This window comes from Aspergillus homomorphus, assembly GCF_003184865.1.
Source record: "Aspergillus homomorphus CBS 101889 unplaced genomic scaffold BO97scaffold_9, whole genome shotgun sequence".
Lineage (NCBI taxonomy): Eukaryota > Fungi > Ascomycota > Eurotiomycetes > Eurotiales > Aspergillaceae > Aspergillus > Aspergillus homomorphus.
Genome location: NW_020291895.1, coordinates 537,119 through 558,132, shown reverse-complemented (window position 1 = coordinate 558,132; position 21,014 = coordinate 537,119). Strand labels below are relative to the sequence as shown.

General features: G+C 50.6%; 6 protein-coding genes across 6 annotated transcripts; 2 read left to right on the top strand and 4 right to left on the bottom strand.

Annotated features, from left to right (window-relative positions):
• Positions 1-202: 202 nt before the first annotated feature.
• On the bottom strand, positions 203-2,329 carry BO97DRAFT_412697 (beta-N-acetylhexosaminidase; the record flags this gene model as incomplete). The annotated part of the gene is made up of 1 exon (XM_025696254.1): positions 203-2,329. The coding sequence occupies one exon, from the start codon at positions 2,327-2,329 to the stop codon at positions 203-205; it is 2,127 nt and encodes a 708-aa protein (XP_025553547.1).
• A 1,334-nt stretch (positions 2,330-3,663) lies between these two features.
• BO97DRAFT_422809 (uncharacterized protein) lies at positions 3,664-4,818 on the bottom strand (the record flags this gene model as incomplete). Its single annotated transcript, XM_025696832.1, has 6 exons — positions 3,664-3,695; positions 3,750-3,841; positions 3,906-4,342; positions 4,430-4,484; positions 4,550-4,652; positions 4,743-4,818. The coding sequence occupies 6 exons, from the start codon at positions 4,816-4,818 to the stop codon at positions 3,664-3,666; spliced, it is 795 nt and encodes a 264-aa protein (XP_025553546.1).
• A 945-nt stretch (positions 4,819-5,763) lies between these two features.
• Positions 5,764-6,222, bottom strand: BO97DRAFT_412696 (uncharacterized protein; the record flags this gene model as incomplete). Its single annotated transcript, XM_025696253.1, has 1 exon — positions 5,764-6,222. One exon carries the CDS (start codon positions 6,220-6,222, stop codon positions 5,764-5,766), a length of 459 nt encoding a protein of 152 aa, XP_025553545.1.
• Positions 6,223-10,245: 4,023 nt separating this feature from the next.
• Positions 10,246-12,233, top strand: BO97DRAFT_386967 (MFS transporter). Its single transcript, XM_025693564.1, has 6 exons — positions 10,246-10,383; positions 10,477-10,722; positions 10,813-11,097; positions 11,148-11,657; positions 11,710-11,883; positions 11,937-12,233. Exons 1-6 carry the CDS (start codon positions 10,284-10,286, stop codon positions 12,020-12,022), a joined length of 1,401 nt encoding a protein of 466 aa, XP_025553544.1. The 5' UTR covers positions 10,246-10,283; the 3' UTR covers positions 12,023-12,233.
• A 3,060-nt stretch (positions 12,234-15,293) lies between these two features.
• Positions 15,294-16,777, top strand: BO97DRAFT_412694 (FAD-dependent oxidoreductase; the record flags this gene model as incomplete). Its single annotated transcript, XM_025696252.1, has 2 exons — positions 15,294-16,373; positions 16,424-16,777. The coding sequence occupies 2 exons, from the start codon at positions 15,294-15,296 to the stop codon at positions 16,775-16,777; spliced, it is 1,434 nt and encodes a 477-aa protein (XP_025553543.1).
• A 2,789-nt stretch (positions 16,778-19,566) lies between these two features.
• On the bottom strand, positions 19,567-20,995 carry BO97DRAFT_466114 (uncharacterized protein; the record flags this gene model as incomplete). Its single annotated transcript, XM_025699573.1, has 2 exons — positions 19,567-20,360; positions 20,440-20,995. 2 exons carry the CDS (start codon positions 20,993-20,995, stop codon positions 19,567-19,569), a joined length of 1,350 nt encoding a protein of 449 aa, XP_025553542.1.
• Between the last annotated feature and the right edge of the window lie 19 nt (positions 20,996-21,014).

Below are 21,014 nucleotides of genomic sequence, written 5' to 3'. Positions count from 1 at the left end.
TACCTACTTTAGCCTGTAACTCGAAGCCTCACACACAACTTTACTGTCCTGAAAAACCGCTTTGTTGCCAGAGAGACAAGGACCTCACCCAAAGAACTACAAGGTGGTGACTAATTGATTGAATGCTCCATGGCAGAAGTATTCTTAATAGCTTTAGTAGATGTCCGCCTTCTGCGACCTCGAAATTGTCTTAAGCTCGACACTAGGCACCATACCCATCAAAGGATCTCACTCGCAAGTGCTGTACATCCCCTTCCATCCACTGCAATGGAGCTACAAACGCCATCTGACTCCAGGAAAAGAGAGTATTCTTCCCCCCATACACGAAAACCTCAAATCTGCCTGCAAATGAGCCATCGATCCAAACGCGACTTCCACCAACAACATCCGTTCGGATCGTGATATCACTTTTCACCGGCACAGCCACTAGCTCATGCGTGGAGGATGTCGCATTTACCCAAATTCGGCCTAGATATGCCGGGTCGAATCCATCAAACTCAGACACAGACCGAAGAGGATACTCCCACCCATCAGATACAAAAGTCAGAGATCCACCAGAATCAAGCTTGAGCGTGGCGTCTTCTGAGGAGAGAGTAAAGGGACCTGTCACGCTCAGATCTAGTGTATAATTCATTCCTTTACTTCCATATCCCAGTACAGCCTTCGTCGTGTGGTTGCCTTCTGTTGCATCCCAGTTAACCAAGTCTCCTCCCATTAAGTCTGCCTCTCCGGGGAGCCGCCGATCCAGGTTCTGCGCCACTGCATTTGCAGTCAGCAACTGCATTGACTCCGACAAGGTCGACAGGTTCAGCTCCTGACCACGGTTACCGGCCCACACACGAGATGCGGCTGTTGGGATACCGTCACGAAGGGCGTAATAGGCTTCTAGCTGCGTTGTCGCGTCAGGACCATTATCATTCCAGGCTGCGATAATGGCCCCTTGTACACGCCTCGGATCGGGCTGTTCCGTGAGATTGTATGGGTTGAATAATGGTGGAGTCCACTGCAAGTTGTCTTCGCCTCCAAAGTTCAGTAATCGACTATTATTGAAAAATGGAGGGTAGGGCGCAGGGAGGATAGGCATATGGTCATTTTTCAGGGACATATACGCCCACCAGTCATCGGAATTGATCAACTCATAGCCATCTTTCGCAAGGCTAACCGGATCAGATTGTCCATACTGCCAGTGTTGAATGATGACATCCTTAGAGATGGTGCGACTACTGGAAGGCTCGTACGTTCCCCAGATACGGATCCTCTTTCCGGCAGTCTCATTAATGAACTGAGCCATCTCATTCACAAAGTCGATATAGTCATCTGCCAGTGCCGAGTCATATTCATCTGCCCCGATATGAACTTCTTTTGTTTGGAACCACGGCAGAAACTCGGACCAGATTGACTTGATTAGCGGCAATGTGTCGGGGTGTGTCAGGTTCAGAAGGTCTTTGGGCTCTAATGTCAGCTCAGGCTTCCATCTGGTGATTGATAGAGCATGCCCGGGTGCTTCAATCTCAGGGATAACAGTTATCCCACGTTGAGCGCAATGATACTGGAAATCCTCGAACTCAGCCCGCGAAATTGTCTCATTCGGCCTTTGTACCAGGGCCTGCAACTTCGCACTTTCGGGTCGCAAAGAGAATTGCGAATAGACATCATACCACGTATCATTATGCCCGCGATTCAAGGGATAATTGTCACTGCTGTGGTAGTGAAATTCGGACATCTTGAAGAATGAGGCGTACGTGCACAGATCTTTGAGAAATGCCGGAGAGTACCATTTCCGACCTGCATCGAGATGAAAGCCTCTAGTCACAGATGACGGCGCGTCAAGGGTTCTGCCGGGAGGGATTTCTCCCATGCGGTAAATCAGCACCTGCTGCAAGAACGTTCGTGATCCCCACCACATCCCTCGAGCACCAGAACCGCGAATGAACGCTCGGTCCGCATCAATGACAAGCTCGTAGCCTTCTTCGGTTGGTTCCTTATTCTCATAAGTCAGAGTGACCTCCTGAGCATTCACTATGTCCAGGAAGACACCTGTCTCATTCTCAGGGAGCGCATCCACCACATGGAGCGCCCAAGATGTGTTGGTCACTTCCTCCAGGTCCTGGCGAAAGGTTTCCGCAAATTCCCCAGCAGAGGGTGGGATGAGAGTCAATCCATTTTCGTCCCGACAAGACGCAAAGCTGCTGGCGAGAAATATGTTCTTCTCTACTCCTCTGATGTCGAATCCATTTTCCGACAGCCCTGTCGTATTCCACTCAACGGGCGGAAGGACTTGGAAAGCACAAGAAATTGAGACTATCGACGAAACAAATACCAACTTCATGTTGTCAGATAACTCAGCGTCTATCATTACCCTTTACCCCCAGGTTTCTTTATTCAAGATAAAATATAAGGCAGGGGCGACAGCTTGAGAAGGAGCAGTCTGTCGCGTGGGGATTGCAGCTGAACTGCAACCTGTTGCCAACCGTTACATTCTGATGCGGGGGATAAACAATGCATCCTGCAGAATTGGCCTATCGCTACGGAACGTTACCCTTCGAAATGCCGATCGTTGATGCGCCAAGAGATAAGGAATGAGCAAGTGTCGTTTCAAAACCACCAAAAGGTGTTGACAGCTAGTCAAACCAGTGTTCAGTGTATGATTGAGCTTCTGTACTGCCTTGCAACTACTTTATGGAGCTTCTCTCTCCAGCAAACATAAGACGTTGTTGGGCACTTGTTGTTCCTTCCTCTGCCTTGACCCCGGCTACACGACCCTTGCATGATGCCAAGGACCAGCCACCCTCTCACTACTCCAATGGACCGGGCCAAGATTGAGCGTTGCCACCACACCATCCACTAGATCGGGACTTACTTTCTCTATCACTGGGGCCGCTAGCTCTATCAAAAGTCTAATTCTGGAACGACAACGATTCGAACCTCGGCCATACTACACCCTTTGTCCAGGAGACTATTAGACTGCATTAATCTCCAAAGAAGGGGCCTAAGACCCAGATATATCGAATCACGCGACAACAACTACAGACCTACAATCACTGCCATGGGCTTGTATATATCTCAAGTGAAAGTCATGGGCTATAGATCTGTTTCAACAGCTAAAGACTTGTGAAAGAGGTACGGAAGGGCCCGGGGACCCCGCGGGAAGGGTCATCCCAACGGGCCAAAACCAGAAGCAGAGCAACCACCAGAACCGCTGCTAGCACCAGGGAGAAGATGAAAATTGTCGGCATATTCTAAGTTGAACAGAAAGGTCCTAAGATTACAGTTTTCTATCCTTCTCTCTTGGCATCTGATATCAGAAAAAGATGTTCCCAGAGACAAGCAAGGGACACAAGACTTTTTGCTGCCAGTGTCGATCTGGTACATATCTGATCAAACCTGTGCTCAAGTGATGGTGTGACCCTTGTGCAAGACGGCGTCTATAAACTACGCAAGCAATCTTCGTGGCCTTGTATTCGATGTCTATTTCAGCCTAGCCAACAAGCGAGACGATGGATATATCCGAACAGTGCTTGGTTATACCCGGCGAAGTACTAGACAATATTTGTGCCAGGAAAGGTACATCCGAGAGTCAAGTAAACAAGAAAAAACATTCCGCATCGACAGAGCAATAGGTTACTATCCATTGACGGCATGGGTGCAACAAGCTCGGCTTTCTCATTGGTCGGCAAGCTTGAGTTGATAGAAAGCTTTGATGAACGAACCATTAGCAAAAGGGTAGCTTGAAAGGCCAACAAACTTACCCAAATCACAGGTTGAATCAGCCCAAGCATCAACTGCGACGACTCCGGCTTTGCTAAAAAGCTCTTTGCGCTCCGCATGGTTGTATTTGTGACTATAACCGAAGCGAATCTTTTCTCCTTTCTTGACAACAATGTGCTCCAATGGGGCCCCCAAACTGGATATCACGGTCGCGGGGCGTGTATGAGGCCTCGTGACGACCCAGTACCGAATCATATTCGCTGAGGTAGTACCAGCCCTTAACCTGGAAAACATCTGTCAAGCGGCCTTCAGCTGCTCCAGTAGCATCTCGAATAATTGTACTGGCATGCTGGAAACCCGCCATGGTGAAGGGAACAACGGCGTCTGAGGAAAACGCCCGCAAGACCTTGGTCGGAAGCTTACAGGAGTCAATACTGAGCAGAACCGAGCCTTGATCACCGGGGCACGTGCAAGTGCTGGCAGCCATCTTGCGGATGAAGTTGGCGGCGTTTTCGCGCGAAAAGCTCCCAATCGTCGAGCCTAAGAACAGCACGCAGTGTGGTCGGCCGCTGGTCGCGCGGTCCTCTTTGATCCATTCCAGTCCGTCCTCGAATGTTCCGTGGAGAGCGGCGCACTGGACATGTTAATATCGCTCAGTTGGCAGCGTGCGTAGCGTTGACTCCAACTCTGCTCGGCTCAAATCCAGTGCGTAGTATGTCACCTTCTTCTTTTGTGCTTCCAACGTGTCCAAAAGAGTTACAATCTTGTCTAAGCTCCTGCGGAGTGAAAGAGAATGTCAGATTTTGGAGAGGCGGAATGACAAAAAGAGATTATCAATCACCCGCTGCCCAGATCAACGATCGCGCTGTTCTCAGCAATCTTGTGAGTCATTTTGTGAGCCTGAGTTCGGAGGATATGAATCTCTTCATGGCGCAGGTAATAGTCTGGTGCATGCGAGTGCCAGTCTCAGTGTTGCAAAGCTTCGATGCCGTACAGAATCAAGATTGGAAGGGTGCGAGGATCCTTCTCGATACCTTTCAACACGGCCTCATAGATTGAGTCTTCGACCTTGACAGCACGAATGTCGATAATGTTGTTCTGTGGCAGCATGGCGGATGACAGTCAATGAATTTGAGACTACCTGTGGCAGCTCCAGGATTGGTGAAGCTGCTGCATGGCATCCCGTCGGATCCGGAAGAGACGGTTTGAGAGGAGTATCTTCGTCATCAAACATATGGCTATTGAGACCAAAGCTACCAAGCCCACGCGCGAGAACATCAATGTCTCTAAAAAGGATCGTCGCCGGATGATACCAAGGAAGACATGATGAAGTCTCCAAATGCCAGATGGGAGGTAAGAGCAGATCTACGTTTAAATGCGTATTTTTGTCATAGATACTAGAGTGTGGGGCTTCTCTAGCATGTTTAGATTGTATTAAAACAGTGATCGTGAGACAGCCCCCGATCTCGATGATCGATCTTCCATTGAAGGACGCAAGGGGCTCCCATTTTCTTCCCGGGTCACTTCTATATTGTACTTGTTTTGATAAATCCAGGGTCTCTAGGCGGCGTGCGTACAAGACTGATGTTTTTCTCTTCTATGATATTAAAGTCCTGGACTTTCTTTCACTCATCAGATATCGATTATCTTAAATGACATTCAATGTTATGAGGCACCACGACAGGTACCAAGTCAATTGTGAGTTACTTCACCTCTGTAAGTTTTATACATTAATCCCGCTAGCTTCTCTCTTCTGAGTCCCTGGTGCAGTGCCATTCTCCAGGCATCAATTGTTCTTAGTATAGCCCTCATGTAAATTACCTTTGGAATTGTTCACCATATACCTGCAGATACTATAATCAGCAATCTGCAAAAGCTATAGCAAGTCCCAAACCTAAGATAATGATTCACGATAGTGAAAGACTGAATTTGTCTAGCCTAACCACAGAAGCCAAACTCCGGCACCAAAATCCACCAGTGACCAAGCCCACGTCATGATTCTATCTCTTCAACAAGGAAGGCCGTCTTACGCCACGAACATCACGGCGAGAATATTTAACATCCGCAATATGGCCAAGACGGCACGACCATCACGCCGGGAATATTGATATTCGCAGCAGTCAAGTGCTTAAACTCCGGCACGCGGCGTTCCGACCAGCACCGCAGCATCGCGTCGCCTGGGGGGAAACCCAGCTGGAGCGTTGGCTCGCCGCCGGTGAACACCCAGCGATACAGCCCTCGCCCGCCGAAGTATCTCTCCTCCTGGGCTTGCAGCTCCCGGTAGCATTGAGCATAGGACCCCCACCGACAGATACCGTGGAAGAGCGGCGCGTCGGGGTAGCGCGCGCGCAAGAGGCGGAAGATCTCGCGCAGGCGGCTCTCCAGCGCCGTCCAGTTGGGATCGTCCTCCGCGTTCTCTTTCTCCTCGCCTTCCTCTGCTCTCACGACGATCGCTTGCTGGGTGGGTGAGACGTTCAGGACGCTGAATTTGTGGATGGCTTCGAAGAGGAACATCTTGGAACTGTGGATTGGGGGGTTGTTTGAGTGTTTGCTGTGGGTTTTCTTGTGGGGGTATTGGCTGGGGTTAGTGGTATGGGGTTATAAAAAGGCGCGGCTGCTTCGATTGAGGTGTCTTTATATACTCTCTATTGTCTTTGTTTTCGCAGGTAAGCTTGTATCGTGTTGGATGAAATTGGATCTATATCTTCGGGGAGTCTCCCATAATTACGTTAAGACAGCCCTTGTTTTCTTTGCCATTCAAGGATAGTTTACCTCCGTTTATTAGTCTTTAACCCTACCTTCCTCAACTCGTTCTTTGCTCTATCTACGCGGTTGTCTCCTCGGATAACAAGCACTATTTTTTATTGTTCTTCTTTGTTCTCTCTGAAATTAGTTATTGGATTGCCTTTACTTCTTTGTTCGCGCCCCTATAGTAGACCAGTTCTACTAAGCTGTATTACGGGGAGTATCAGGTTTGCGATGCTATGTTGTGGTGGTGCAGCTCGCTGAGGGACGCTTTTCTGAGGACGACCAAGTAAAAGGGTAAATTCGATTTTCCAACGCAATGCCCAATTTGACTGCCCACTGAACCTTAATGATCAATTAACCACAGAATATTTCTTGGTTAGTTTAGTAAAAACACCAGCAACATTAGGCGCTTCGTGGTCGTTATCATAGAGCGTATTCCGAGCTTCTTGCTGTATTCTATCTGGAGCCCCGCGCGACTTGAAGACCTCGTTGGCCTATACGTCATTAGCATTATCAATGACCACCTCGACCGTATGGGCTGAAAGTCTCCTCACTGCTCAAACCAGAGAGTAAGCCTCTTGAACCTTGAGAATATCTTGGGAGTCGATGGTTGTTCGTTCATAAAATGGCTGCTCAAGAACTCTGGTGGGTATACAGGAGAAACGTCACACAGAAGAACTGCTTACCTGCGATACAGAATGTATCTTTTTCTGAGAATCCCTCGTTAACGATACTGGCAAGAGACTAAGCAGTTCGGCGCTTCTAGCAGAGCGGCCACCGTTCGGCTGGCGCCGCTACAGGAAAGAGGCCATATTAGCCTCGGATTTCCACGAGCAAGCACGGCGAAATGGTCCTAGCTCGCATGAGGCAGAAGTAAGGGCAAGTGGAGCTGTATCTTCATTTTCTGACCAAGATGAGCTCAACTACCTTTAGTCCAGCTTGGTCAGCATCACTCAGAGACGGCTAGCTGAAAGACATACCTTTCGAGCCAAATTTGGAGTGAGAGTCGTCGACAGATGTTCTCATCTGGATCTGTCGGTGGCAAACCAAGATCTTGGCTGATCCATCACTTTTGTATACTTCTGGGGATTCTAAGTTCTCTAAATAACCCCGACGATCGATTCTAGGACTCTAGGAGGGGGCATGCACTCTACCATCTGCCTTTTAATCAAAATCAAACGATAGATATGATCGGTGCATAACTTTCCTCGCATTCAGAAATCCCGTTAGAAGTAAATTCTGTGCTTCGCTGAGCGCTGAAACATTGCCCGCAGCTGGGGATCAGTAAGAACTTGTTCTTCCTCACTTTCAGCTTCTTCCGGCAGCGTGCTCGGGCTAGAGGCGATGATAGCCGATAAAAGGTTATGCTCTTCGCACCCCACATAATACCATACTGTGTCCTCTTGCGAGACTACGTCTGCCTTGTCGACAAGTCTCTTGATAAGTATGCCCTCGAGTTTCAAGAAGGGATGCCCGGAAGAAGGCCGTGTTTCCGCCCCGCGTCGCATGGAGTTTGTTGTTGCACGGTATAAGGGACAGTCCAATATAATACCGATTTATCAGCAGATTCGCGGTTGGCTTTGCCCCAAAGGAAATGGTTGAGTACTATTGGAAGGAGAATCAGGCGGGCTGCACCTTGATAAATAAGAAAAAGAGTCCGTGCTTCGATTCTTGAGGTTCTTCGTGTAGCCCCTGCACTTGCTGTTTTTGATGGACGAAAGCTTTCGCTTATTCTCTTGGCCGGGAAGAATAGCAGGCGTAACGTTGAGTAGACCAGGGCGCTCTTAGACCATGTCTACCGCAGCCTGACTATATCCTGACTGTTGACGTCGTCCGCACAGTTATGAGTCTCAGAGTGTCTTTAGAACCTTTTCAAGCGCCTCGGAGCTGCTGGTTTTGTTCTGGTCGTCAGCATTGTTCTGAGCTTCTCGGGCCTGCTAGCAAACCACTTCTCCAGGTTCTCTACAAATCCTGCCGCTTTATTTTTGGATATGCGAGGAGAGCCGTTGATAACTGTGAAATGTAGGTTTGGGAGTATCCTAAAGAGTGCTGGCGTGATAAGTTTCTGTTAAGACCTTCATAATTTTATCGATTCCTCCCACAGCTACTCTCAATTTCAGGTATGGGATACGTTCACGGTTTCGATAGTGTTGCTCTGTGATGAATTCAAGCAAGGCAAAGTCTCCTTAATTGGCGGAGATCTGATTCTGGGGCACCCGGCGGACAAGGTCTGTCGAGATAGAGACTTGGCAGTTATCATCTAACCAGCACCACAGACCGATTGTGGAATGCGAGAAATTCATATGTGCACGGGTGATAGTATCTACGTTTGAGAGTAGAACTCAATGGTTGTCATCTCTTGTTGCATGTACGACGTTCTCTTGCAGGCGAGTCTTATCGGAGTGCTGAAAAGTCTGCTTCAAGAATGGGCGACGATAACGTTCGCTTCAAATTAATGTTCTAGGGAGGTGTGTATGAGCATGTTTCTTCCCCACGAAGCCGCACATCTAGCACCACTGTCGGCAGACAGCATAGGATTCGCGATGAGGGCCATCTTCTCCTTGAGTGAATCGAGGCAGGTGCGGAGATGTTGGAGGCGCTGTTGATGTATGAGGTGCCCCCGGGATCGAATACCGGTAGCGCTTTATGACCTGGTCGATGGAGTTTTGCGAGTTGTAGAGCACAGTTCCCGTCTTTGTGCTTCCTACCTGCCAAGCCTGACTGGACATGGGTGCACGGTATTTCTCGGGCGTTTTGGAATCTGTCTGCCTCCTTCTGAAGCTCAGCCAGTGGAATGCTTTTGGCCTTGCTCACTGCCTGGCATTCTGGCAAACGGTTCAGGCTGTCGGAGAACTTACTAGGCCCACCGCAGTAGCTCGACGGGCCACCCCGGGTCGGGGTTGAGCTTGTTCTTCTTCGAAGCTGGAGAAGTACAGACCATGGTTGAGCTGGAATTGTACTGTTCAAAATCTTTTTGCGTCGTGCGAAGCGAGAATCCTGGCTTGAGCGAGAACATACCAGGGTTCCATAAGGAAGAGGCGGCATGATCGAGTCAAGCTGGTGTCCTGTCCCCAGACTCCTGGCGGAGCCGATCAGGATTCCAGGTGCGAACATATTCTTACGCTGTTCATTTGTTTCGTGCTGCTGAAATATGGTAATCTTCTAATCACGCTCTCGGTCTGATGGCTTGATCAATGGACCGAATTCTCGTGGGAATAGGCGCCGTTGCCCTACATTCACCAACCCTTTTCCATCGCCTTGTTCACTATAACTATAAAAGTTCGATTCAATCAGATCAGTTGGCTGTTTGATTCAAGGGGCTGCCGAGATGTTTTCTGTATATTCACAACATTAGCTGTGTTTGAAACAAATTCAACTGCATAGAGTCTGGGTCTGTTGCAAAGAAGTACTGTACTGTACATAATAGTTTAGTATTGCTAGTGCAGGCAAACCGCATAACCTCGGCTCCAAGCCCCGCCCATTGAAGCTGTCAATAAACCCCCATTTTCACCCACCAGCCACAATTGTAGCCCAACCTGATGGACAAACATCCATTCAACCTGCCAGAAGCTCCGACCGACTTTCCCCTCAGTCAACAGAAACATGTTTCTGCTGGATGCAAGGTGCAATGCCTCCCACCAACCACAAACAAATCCTTATCGGCGGCGTGGTGGGGCTTGCGGGCTTTTCGACCAACCACCAGCGGAAGCACGATAGCAGCTAACGCGCAAGTCGAATTTCCGCTTATCAATAAGAATCATCACCATGTCTTCTTCTCCCCTCTTTTCGCACTGTTCGACAGCCTCTTTTGTGCGGTCAACGGCATCATGACTTTCACTCCCACCAAGAATGATGGCGTCTGGGGCCAGAAATGGCGCTCCTCGCCCTTGTTTATCGTGGGTGCCATGGCCATCGCTCTGTTCACGGGTGAGTTACGAACCAGAAAAAGAAAAAATCACATGCCCCAAACCATCAAGTCATGGCATGGCAGTGCTGACGGGACCTGTGCAAAATTGCTAGATACTTTCCTCTATACTTTCCTCGTGCCGATCCTTCCCTACGTGCTTGAGAATCGACTCGGGCTGGACGTCGCCTTGACTCAGCGGATGAGTTTCGCCCTGTTATCGGAAAGCGCAGTGGCCTCGCTGGTGACCAGTCCCTTTATCGGCCACTATGCGGATGGCTTATCGTCCAAGAGAGCGTTGTTGGTTGGTTCATTGATAGCCGCTCTGATCGGGTCTATTATCCTAGCGATGGCGACTTCGAGTGAGTCAATCACCGTCGGCAGTCTGGCGGTTCAAGGCTATACTGGATCGGTTTCTAAGAACACGAGGTTGCTGACCGCTTGGTAAATAGCATTCACCCTCTTTGCTGGTCGTCTCGTTCAGGCGATCGCTAGCTCATTTATCTGGGTCGTAGGATACGCCACCATCGCGGACAACGTACGGCCAGAGCATCTGGGTAAGACGTACGGTGTCATCTCCCTGATCGTCGCCGCAGGTACCTCTGGGGGCCCAATGATCGCGGGGATACTCTTCGAGCTCGGTGGTTACTGGGCCGCATGGTCAAGCGCTTTCGCGATCCTGATCGCAGACATTGTCCTGCGGTTTCTCATGCTAGAGAAGTCAAAAGCTAAAGATGGTATGCGACGCTTCAGCTCACGCCCCGACCATACACTAATTTTGTCCCAGAAAGTACGCAGCCTTCGCACAACAGTGCCGCCGCGGATCCTGAGAACGCCCCGCTTCTGGGAAACGACGGTGTAAAAGTACCCAACCTCGGGGGCTGGAGGTTCTATGTTTTCGTTCTGCAACACCGCCGATTCTTGGCCGGGGTTGTCAGCTATTTCTCCTTTGCTATTCTAATCTCGAGCTTTGACACCACCCTTCCGCTGCATGTCCGCGACGTGTTTAGCTGGGGAAGTCTCCCCGCGGGGATGATGTTCTTCGCCCTACAGGGGCCCGGGATCATTCTTAGCCCCTTCTGTGGATGGCTGAAAGACCGGGTTGGTACGAGGTGGCCGACCACGGCGGGCTTTCTCCTCCTTGCCCCGATTATGTGGGTGATTGGTATGCCGGGCGACGACCGTTTCCCTTGGTTCAACGAAGGCGACAGAGGACAAGTCATCTTTACGATTTGCGTCACCCTGGTAGGATCCGTTTCATGTCTGATGAACGGAGCAGCGACTATTGAAGCGACAGGTACGTTGGCCGTATCCGACGGAGAAAAAGCTGTTTAAACTAACTTCGGTAGTCACTATCGATGAGTTGGAAGCCGAGACCCCCGGAATCTTCGGTCCCAATGGGGGATACTCGCGGGCCCTCTCCATGGCTAGTATGAGCTGGACGCTCGGAGCGTTTGTTGGGCCTGTGCTCTCGGGTTACCTGGCGGAGCACGTCGGGTACTATGAGATGAGCACGGTGGTTGGTGAGTCTATGTTTTGTTGCCCCAGACTAGCTGAGCGAAGCTGACCCAGGTAGCCGTTGTGTGTGCCGTCTCCGGTGTCAATGCGTTCTGGAACCTCGATTCTAGAGTGCATTTCGACCGTGTGAGGGAGTCCCAATAGATTTCGCCGCGTATGATTGCTTGAAGTTCGCATGGCGGGGAGCGGTTTGCATGTGACGCCAAGGACGACAGTTATGAGACATGCCATAAAAAAAGTGTCTTGATTGCAGGACGTATCTTCTGTTTGATAGCGGTAAATTCTGGTTTGCATTTGACTCTGCGGTGGCTTTTGAGGCGTCGAATCTGAACTAGCAGAAGATTATTTAGATTGCCTCCGGACCAAACCGGACCCTGACCCAGTCTTCCAGCTCGCTTAAATCAAGGCCGGTCGGCTGTTCTTGCACACGGGCCGGCCGATTTAGTCGGTGTAGTAGACACGACACAAGTCATATATGACCTGGCATAATTATCCGAGGTACTGTAGTGTTGTCTCGTACTCAAGTATGGTAGCTTAGGTAGATTTGGTCTTTGCCGTATCCCAAGATGTAGAGGTATTCCTGACGAGCCTGAGGCCTCTCAGAGGTCTGCTCACCGCCCTCATTGCCATGTTGATAGCCTCGTTTCCCTGAGTGCGATAGCCATGAATATCGCCTTGGCCACGCCTCTCAGAGGTGCCTCCAGTTCCATCAAATCGCCTTCCTTTCACCTGTCTGTATAGTACCATGGATGTTTGCCAGAGTCGACTAGAAACTGCAAGATAGATGTCGATCTCGCAATAGAGTTTGATGACAGTGATGACTCGATCAGAGGTTCGAGCAAACGTGCATTAGCTCGACACATGGGGCTGAGGAGCTGTGGCGCGTATCTGAGATCGATTGGAGACATCGGAGTGTTTCACGAGTTCAGAGATTTGGGGGGGGGGGAGATGGAGCTCATCTCAAAATAGAACCATCTACTCAAATGGTAAACTTGGAAGGAAAACGAGTCAGCGAGTACTCTGTGACCAATGCATAGATGGTGGTGATGGAGATGAAGATAGGGGATGGGGGTGTGTTTGTTCCGTTTGTTCTGGAAGCAGGAGAGAAGCTGAGGCAGCTAAAGTGGAGGCCCCAGACCCCCCTCTTTCCTAAAGTTGCGTGGCGGCTTCGGGACTTCTTCCATTTCGGGATTTCTCTTGGAAGCCTTCCATGTCGTTATCCTCCATAGTCTACTTCTAAGCTGTATACACTACACGGTGGCGGAAAACAACATACTTTGAGGCAATATCTACGGTCTTATTATCCTGATTGCTCGCGTCATCAATTGGCCTTTGTCCCAAGAGACTCTTGCAGCAACTAGATGGGTCATCTGCCAGGGTCGCTGTGTTCCAGTGATCGATCGTCAGGAGCACGCGGTTCCCAATGCTCTGGACCGCGACCAGCCCAGTCTTCCCTGCAGCCACGCAGTGACAGGTTCGATCAAGCTCACTCGTCCCAAAAATTGTATCTTAAACACCCGCGATATACGAGTCGGACCTGTCCACCATCTTCGTCCCCTTTTTCTCTTTGTTCTTCTTCCCGCAGCCGTTTTTGGGTCATCGCCGAAAGATGTGACAGGTCCACAATGTCTTGACTCTTGATTGACAGGCTGCGGGGAAATCATCATATTCGTCCATCGACCGGATACTACTCTATCTAGAGTAAATTGCTTATGCTGCGGAATTTGGCACTAGTGTCCTCTCCCTCCCCTCTTCGTTTGCCCCCCGAGACAGACTCATTTGTTCGACTTGTGTGCTGGCCATCAGCGCCTCGAGCGCAAGACAGCGCATTCAATCCGAAGCCACCATACGGAAGGGCTACGTCAGGTAGCCGTGACTGTCTGCTCGACGGTGGATAACGGAAGGGGGGGTGGGGCCCCAATTATAATTTGTGACTTCGTTCGCTGGAGTCACGGACAACTCCCGTTAAAATGGAGACCGGAACGGAATGCGGACATAGTGTCGTGTGCCATAGTCCCAACTAGCAGCAGAATGAGGGGGGAAAGAAGGGGGGGAAGTCCATCTTCGCTGGAGCTCGAAGCGGAGTCGAGACCATCCTGATCATTTCGAACTGCTGCCGAAGACGCACGCAGAACGATGGACACTGGAAAACCACATGGAAGGGGACCACCGTTCATCGTGGAACAGTATGTATCTTGCTGTCATGCGCAGCAGAAATCATGACCGGGATCAAGGAGTGCGCGACTAGGTCTCTAGACCCGGTGTGGCCAGGGTGATTTTTCTTTCCTTGGAGCTTGAGGAAGAACAAGGATTGATCCCGGTCGGAGTAAAAAATGGGATCGGCAGATTTGCCCGGGACCTCTTATCCAGCCTTGAAGCTGCTGAAAATTTATCAGAGTCCGCATGTGCAGATTGCTGCAGCCAGGCAGGGAAAAAAAAAGACCCCTGCTTAGTCACGACTAGTGTCTTGGCTTCAAACACACTGCATAAAAAAAAAAGTAAGAAAACAAAATTCATCACAGGAAGGGGGGCAACGAAAAGCAAATTCCACCGCAGGTTGCAAGAAGACGGTCTCTGCGTCAAGCGAATTACTCCTGACCAGATGAAGTCGCTTCCCCATCAATGTTAATCTCGACCAAGGCCACACGGACCAACTGCTGGGCGGAAGAGCCTCGGTCTAATCCAGGCATCGCCTATCAGTCTCCTTTCGACTTCCTTCCGCTCCAAAAAGGTCTTTCCCCCCCAAGTCCCAAAGTCCCAAAGCTCTTTACGAGTGCCGAGCCGGGCCACAACGGCTATAATGGAATGATCCAGCGTTCCTACCACGGCACTAATAAAGTTCAGTCACTGACAGCTGCTGACTGCCAGCCTATGACGTTCCGGGTCGACTGCTCGATGGGCAGTTGGGTGGAGCGGTGGATGGAGACCTCGCGCCGTTCATGCGGCCGGAAGTCGCAGCTCATCGGGCTTTGGGGCAGTCTTAGCCTATGAAGGCTTCTGAGGTGTGGATTCCTGCAGACAAATTTTTCTCAGTTGCTAAAATTTTGGTTGTCTCGAAAATCGATGCCAGGGCCAACTCCCGAACACTCTCCATTCTCCGGCCGAACATGGCCCCTCCTCGACGGCTCCCCAAACCATCGCTGATGACCAATTCCATTGGTCTATATATAAATCTATCGGCCTCCTGGTCTTTGCCCCTAGGCATCGGTGGCCGATATATCTCGCCCCCAAAGCTTTTTTATAAGAAATCTCTCTCTCTTTTATCTTGACTACTGCCCCCTTCAATAATAAACCTCCCCGGTTCTGGTCAATCGCCGTGCGAGACACTCCTTATATGGCCGCTTCCGCTCGCACTATATGTATAAGAACTCCCCTGTGTTGCTAAAGCACTACCGAACACAATCGAATCAACATCATGATGGACGTGGGATATGAAGCGACTCCGCCGCCTTCCGCTGGGAAGGATTGGGCCAATTTTTGGAATTTTGTCGACCGAGCACCCCCCACCGATGACAGCGATCCCGTCCCCCGCGATATCCTCGTTGTCGGCGCCGGCATTGCAGGCATTGCCGCTGCCCTGGCTCTTTCCAAAGAATTGACGCCTTTTGTCCCCGACCTCCGTATCACTGTGTATGAACGACACGATATCCTGTCCACCTCAGGTGGTGCCATCAACCTCACTCCCGTCGCCCAACGACATCTCGATCGCCTCGGGGTTCTAGCAGAACTGGATCGACTTGGACCGGAAGGTGGTACTGACGTGGACGCCATCGAACTCTACTCTAGTCGTTCCGGGCGGTCCCTCGGATCGGTCGACTTTGTGGATGAACATGGTAATGGGTATGGCGGATACAAGGGTCGTCGTGTGATGCGCATTGCTCTCTCGGTGGCCATGTTGACGGTCGTCGAACGATCCCAGAACGTCAACGTTGTATTTGGCAAGAAGCTGCTTCGGGGAAAGGAAACCAAAGACAAGGCCACGTTATACTTCCATGACGGTACTACAGCTACGGGCGACTTGGTCCTTGGATGCGACGGTGTTCACTCGGCAACTCGCATGTATTGGGTTGACCCCGACAGCCCTTCCGAGTACACCGGTATCTCCTTCTGCCAAACTCTGGTTGATACTAAGAAGATCACCGCCCCTGTCCACTTCCGTTCCACCTCCATGAACATTTCTCGTCACGGGTCATTATTGGCCAGCTACTGTGACCGGGACCACGAACAGATCTTTTTGGCCGCCATTGTCCAGTTCCGAGAGGAGCTGCTTGGGCATTACCGCATGGACCCAGGCCAGGACTGGCGGCGAACTGCTGCGATCAAACAAGCCCTGCGGCAAGAGATGCAAGATCGCTTTGGTCGATCGGGAGTTCCTTGCATCCGAGACTTTGTCAAAAAGGCGGACGACTGGATGTTGTATCCTGTCTGGCAGGTTCGACCTAACACTCGGTGGTATCGGAACCGAGTGATTTTGCTGGGTGATGCAGCACATGCGGTATGTTGACATATTCGTGTGGATTGTATTATAAATGCTGACTGGACTAGATGCCCCCTCGTGATGAATCGGCTGCGTACGCCCTGGATGATGCCATCCTCTTCTCTCGAATTCTCGCCAAACATCGCTATGAGCCTCTGCCCGTGGCCTTCAAAGCCTACGAAGATCTGCGCCGAGGCACGGTGAACGCGGCTTTCCAGGTATCCCGCCGGATGTGGGAGAAGAACCGCGACATGGGCTTCCTGGAAGGCCGGCTGAAGGAATGGACGTACCCGATGCAGGTTCGCAATACGAAAGACGCCCGCGAGGCGGCGTGGGAATTCGATGCCACTAAGGTGTCCATTCCCGGAACGTTCAGCGATCAATCCTCATCGCTCTACTCATCGGAGCGAGATTTTCTTTAGACAATTTGCATTGGCGGTGTTTTGGTTGGCTTGGGTTCCGGATCTATGGGTGGATTGGTTACGAGAATACGAACTGGGATACATTGCATTGATACAATTGTTGTCAAAAAGAACGCTAGGCTTGAAGCGCTGGCGGGGCTTCAAAATCTAGTCCTGGCCGCGCCCTTTTTTTGGGGGTTATCTCTCTTCTCTTTCTCTTTGCCTGGCTTCTTCTTTCTTAGCTAATACTACTTTTTTTCTCATTCATATATTGTAATCACGCTTATCTTGAACGACTCTCGGGTGTTGCTCTCACCGGCTCGTTGTGCATGTGTCTTCCAAGGAACAATCTATTTCTTCATCTATTCTGCCAGGTTTCTGGGTAAGAAAGTGGGCTCCCCGGCCGTTTTCGATTAATTTATCCTTTTTTGTTTTTGCATTTTTCTACTTTTTTTTTCTCTCTCTGATTTGCTTCTTCCCTGGTGGTCCATCGGAAGGATTCGATAGCTCCCGATAGTGCCTCGACTAACCCCTTCTTGTCCAGTGCTCTCAGCACTAAATTGTCTAGCTCCGGACTGTCAACGGCGTCCAGAATTTTTTTTCGGTCTTCATGTGCCATCGGCGATTCAACCATCGTCTATCGTCTAATGCACGCACAATAGGATTTAGTGTTTGAGATCTTGGGAAAGGATGAAGGATGCACCCACCGCGATACCCACAAGGTTCTCCAAAAGCTCTACCAGGTCAGATACCCGGAGTTTATCTGCGAAAAATAATACAGCATGAGTCAGATGCCGCAGGATTCCGATCTCGTGCTGTTTCCCTTTGAGCCAGCGATTCGCATCTAGGATTACGATCCTGATGATCATGTCTCGGCATACCATGGCTGACTGGAAGGCAGGGAGGGGAATGCATGCAAGTATCGTGGTACTTGCCGTGAAGAGCATAGTCGAGCTGCTGCCTAGGGTATGTGAAGCTGATAGTTCCAAGGATAACCCCCTGTTGAATGCGTTCGTAGGCGTTGGCTTTGTCCAATCGAATCCTCGGGATCAAGTGCTTACCTTGCATCTTGCATGGCATCTTACATCCTTGTGCTTTGCAATATGCAATTAGCTTATTGTCCGATTTCGGGGGCCTCGGAAACAGCTCAGTATTACTGTACCTGTGTTCATTCGGGATGAACACTAAACCCCCGAAGGCCGTTGACAGTCAACATGACATGACTACCGTAGACTCTCATAATATCGTGTGAGAATAAGACACAAAGCCCAACACACCGCTCGCAAAATAGATCTAACCGACCTCAACCCTTGACTCAGCTCAGCTCAGCTCAGCTCAGCTCAGCTCTAGCTCAAACACACCCGAATAGGCAAGAGGGCATATGAGCTCTTCCACCCCCCCCCCCAAACTAGATAGATCCTCGGCCCGCCAACCGAACCGAACCCCCTCTCTCAACACATCCCGCTGATCATACTACTGTATGTTCATCACCTTTCCCTATTCAAATCCATTCAAACGAAATGGAAAATCAATCATACATATGTTCTCGAATCTAACCGCTAGCGTACCGTAGATACTCACAAAAGTGCCGAAGGAATAAACAACAACCAACCAACCTGATTGGTCACAGACCGCTAGGCATGATATGATATGCAGAACCTTCACCAAGGATCCGCACTATCGATCCTTCTTCCTTCCTTCTCAGCCCTTCTTTAACCGTTTCAGTGAGGCGTTTTACTTTTGGTGTTGCTAGCAGGGATACACTATTCGGCGAGCATTCGGCGATGCATGGATCTGAGTTTCTGGCTGGGTGGATAATAGAGTTTGAACGCATCCGTGGATGGCATCGGCGTTGAGAATCCCGGATCAGGTATGAGAGAACTCGAGGCGAGGTAGAGAGATGGAAGAATTATCCGCGGTACTTGCACCGGACCGAAACCTCGGTGAGGCTTTTTGTTTCCTTCCCGCCTTGTTGGTGGTTGATTGCTGTGGTTATCGGTATCAACCCATTAATCCCTGGGGTTCATCCCACCAACCCCATGCGTGGGATTGTGCGGACTGCGGACTGCGGTGGGCGTGGGGAAAGGAAGGGCACGTCTGATCAGGTGATGTATGTACCACGATCTCACTGGTTGGTTAAGGCTGGTGATTCGGATCGTAAGGATAAGTTTGATCAGACCTGTGGGTGGGGACTTGGGTCATTTATGATTGCTTCTTGATTGGAGCTGGAATGGAGCTCGAATGAAATGGAGCTATATGTGCCTGGCGGTCTATATGTGAGTGAGGCTTGGCTTGCGGATCGCAGGGTGGTACTTGCTGCGCTGGGTTCGGAGGTGCGTGGTCGCTGGTCCCTCTGTGGCGGTGTAGTTGGTTGGGTTGAGGGGTTTCTGGTGTGAGGGGTTGAATTTGCTGATATTTTCACCTGATATAGTCTGTATGGGGCGAGTGTTCTGTTCTGGGTGTTCGTATGCTTAGTTGCTGGTTATTCTGTATGCTTGGCTGAGATTCTCGTGTTTGCGCCAGACTATGTATATCTGTCGCTGAAGGACGCTAGTTGTGGTTGATCTGCTCTACCTCGATGGACTCACTCTCTGCACATGGTAAGGGGAAATGCAGCAAGATGGGGTTTGCGACTAGCTATCACTATCTACCTTCGACTCACATCTCGATGAGTCGTATGGGCCACTATCTAAACTAACAACCAAACTAGCTAAACAAACGTTTATGAATGAGCCCCCCGGCCATCATTCAGACAGTAAGCTCCCAGACAAGCAAGAGAACCTGTACCACTCCCAGTCTTACGATTTGAATCACGAAGACGAAAGCCGAGGATATGCAATCCTGCCGCGCTCCACAATGTTGTAAGCAGGTGCGCTCAAAGACCGCTCCTTGCCGACGGTAGAGGACGACGAAGAGGGCAATGGGCTATCATCGGTTTGGCTCCCCGTCGACTTGCGCCTCGGAGCCGGGCCAGGCTTACCAGCATCCCTGCCCGCCTTCTCAATCATGCGCCTGAGATTGTAATACACCCGGGTCATCGAGTCAGGACAGTCTTTATTATCCGAGTGCAGCTGCTGCATAGCGTCTCGAAACCTGGTATCACGATACACGCGCGATGCATCCAATTCGCAGAACGAAACGTTCAACCCATCGGTGACGCACCCCAGGATCGGGCGACATTGTCCCTGGCAGCGCCGTTCGACCTCCTGAGCCGTGGCCATGTAGCGCTTGATCGCCTCCGTCGCCGCTTCTTGATCCTCGTTGTCCCCTGCGATTCTGAAGCAGCAGCGGACGTACCTCTCCTCTTCAGTCCTACCTAGGACGGCGATATCCAGCCCCCCTTCGTAGGTGACCAGGACGTTCCTCGCTTCGACGTACCGGGATACCTCGATATTATGATCTTTGACAGCCTCAAGGCGGATGCTTTGAGCCGGGGTACTATCCACCACCAGATTACTGCTGCTGCCGCTACTGCTCTTCGAAGTCGCTGTATCCCCATTATTCGCCTCCGTAACCACATCAGCGACCATAAGGTACAAAACCGAGAAGCACGACTTCTTCAGCATCCACAGCGCAGTCTCACTGTACATCTTGAACAGGCCCACTGTGCATCGCGGAGTGTCCCAATTAGTCACCGCCACTGCCATCTGCACCTGAAACTAGCCAGGACGGGAATAACTCACTAATCAAAGGCGGCTTCTCGCGTATCTCATCCGTGTCATAGAATGACGGCTCCCCGTCCATCGTACAGGTCACCTTAAGCCAGTTCATGTAAATCTCATGCATGTACTCCAGCCGGTCAAGGGAGAAGACCTCCTCGGGATTCCTCAGCAGCTCCTTGAATTTTTTCTTCTCCGCGTCGCTCATCTCGCTGTAGTCGTGCGCGACGCGGTGGTACTTGGATAGATGCGCGTCTTCCCGACGGGTTTCGTGCGGTAGGTTCGCAGTTTTGGGACTCTGTGCTTCTGGGGGGGCGGTCGTGCTGATGGTGTGGCTTGCGGATGGTTCCATCGCGTAATAGAGTTGGGGCTGCGGCGCTAGAACTTCGGAATGTAGGACGATGAAGGGTTTGCGTTTGGTGAAGGGGATTTGGGATGGTAGAGTGGTGAAGGACGGTTGTAGGGGTCGGTTTCGTGGATAACGATACAGCGTGATAAATGTTGGGTTAAGAGATATAGATGGTGGGTGAAGAGCAATTTGAACATTGGATGAGGACGGTGGGTGAGGAATGTATGGCATCGTGATGGGAGACCTGTTC

Bases quoted from the DNA above. Each gene is read 5' to 3' on its own strand.
- BO97DRAFT_386967 (XM_025693564.1), top strand. From the start codon at position 10,284: ATGACTTTCACTCCCACCAAGAATGATGGCGTCTGGGGCCAGAAATGG. The intron at 10,723-10,812 runs GTGAGTCAATCA...CTTGGTAAATAG, and splicing joins CCTAGCGATGGCGACTTCGA to CATTCACCCTCTTTGCTGGT. The intron at 11,884-11,936 runs GTGAGTCTATGT...TGACCCAGGTAG, and splicing joins TGAGATGAGCACGGTGGTTG to CCGTTGTGTGTGCCGTCTCC.